Genomic DNA, 1,324 nt, shown 5'->3' on the forward strand with positions numbered 1-1,324 from the left:
AAAAAAAAAACCTACATAGAGTATGTGCAAATGAAAATTAAGACTCGCTTACACCTCTGATTACAACTCTGACCTGATATAGCAATGAAAATTGGTTCATCTGCAGGTTCCTTCCTCCCACCCCCCTTCCCATTTTTAATGCATCAACAGTCAGAGTCTCCTGAGCAGACATTTTTCTGAACGCTGGGGAAACAATGAAAACCAGATATATTTTGAATAATCTCTCCCTTCCTAAAACAGCTTTCACCTAGATCAACATATAAACTTAATATACACAATTATACTTTGATTCAATCCTGACAACAGAGTTTAATGGAGAGAACATTAGATTAAGGGTCAGGATTTTCAGGTTCCAAACCTGACACAGTGACTTTAGATGAGTCTCGTAACTTCTTGTGCCTCAATTTCCTTTTTAAAATGAGGGTCCTGAGTTTAATGATCTCTAAGGTTGTTTAGCCATTTAAAATGTTTAGATTCTAAGAAGGACAAACCCAACCAGAATAACATCGAATTATCTATTATTTTTCTTTTACTAAAATTTATTTTAGTTATTTTTAATTGGCAGATAAATATTGTATATACGCACATGTTTATGGGCATATAACTTGATGTTTTGATAATTGCATACATTGTGGAATGCCTAAATTAAGCTAATTATCATATCTATTACCTCATATACTTTTTAATTAGGTGCAAAATGATTATGCATTTATTTTTTTGTTTCAAATTAATATGAGGGCACCAATTTTTAGTTACATTATTCTCACTTCCAAGGTAAAGTTCAAGTTGCAGTTGAGCCCCTCACCCCAGGGCAAGCTGAATACCCTCATTTTGTGCACACCTCACATACTTTTTTTTTTCATGTGATGAAAACCTTTAAAATCTACTCTCTTAGCAATTGTCAAGTATATAATACATTGTTGTTACCTGAAATCACTAGCTGCACACCAGATCTCCTGAACTGACTCCTCCAGTCTGACTGGTATGTGGGTCCTTTGACCAATGTTCCCCATAACTTTTCAGTCATTCATTAGTTCATACAACACATATGTTTTGAATATCTAACGTATACCTGGAATTATACCGGGGGTGGAGATACAGGTGTGCGTAGAGAAGGTAGTAATCTGGGAGGGGAGGCAGTTATTAATCAAAGAATCGCACAAATATAAACCATAACTGGGACAAGGACTATGAAAAAAGGTCCATGCTACCACGACATTGTACACCAAGGAAAAACTTCCCTTGGGGAATAATGATTGAGCTAAAATCAGATTAAGAATCAATTAAGTAAATGTTTCCAGGGAAGGAAAGAGCACTCCAGAAA

General features: G+C 35.3%; 1 protein-coding gene across 1 annotated transcript in view; it reads right to left on the bottom strand.

Annotated features, from left to right (window-relative positions):
* FYB2 (FYN binding protein 2) overlaps positions 1–1,324 on the bottom strand; it is a 57,295-nt gene that overhangs the window by 13,406 nt on the left and 42,565 nt on the right. Inside the window, 1 exon segment of the mRNA XM_023515098.1 lies at positions 1,085–1,124. Coding sequence (XP_023370866.1) covers positions 1,085–1,124 — 40 coding nt within the window.

The sequence above is a fragment of the Otolemur garnettii genome, unplaced genomic scaffold, assembly GCF_000181295.1.
Source record: "Otolemur garnettii isolate 467f Iridium unplaced genomic scaffold, OtoGar3 scaffold00066, whole genome shotgun sequence".
NCBI classification, from domain to species: domain Eukaryota; kingdom Metazoa; phylum Chordata; class Mammalia; order Primates; family Galagidae; genus Otolemur; species Otolemur garnettii.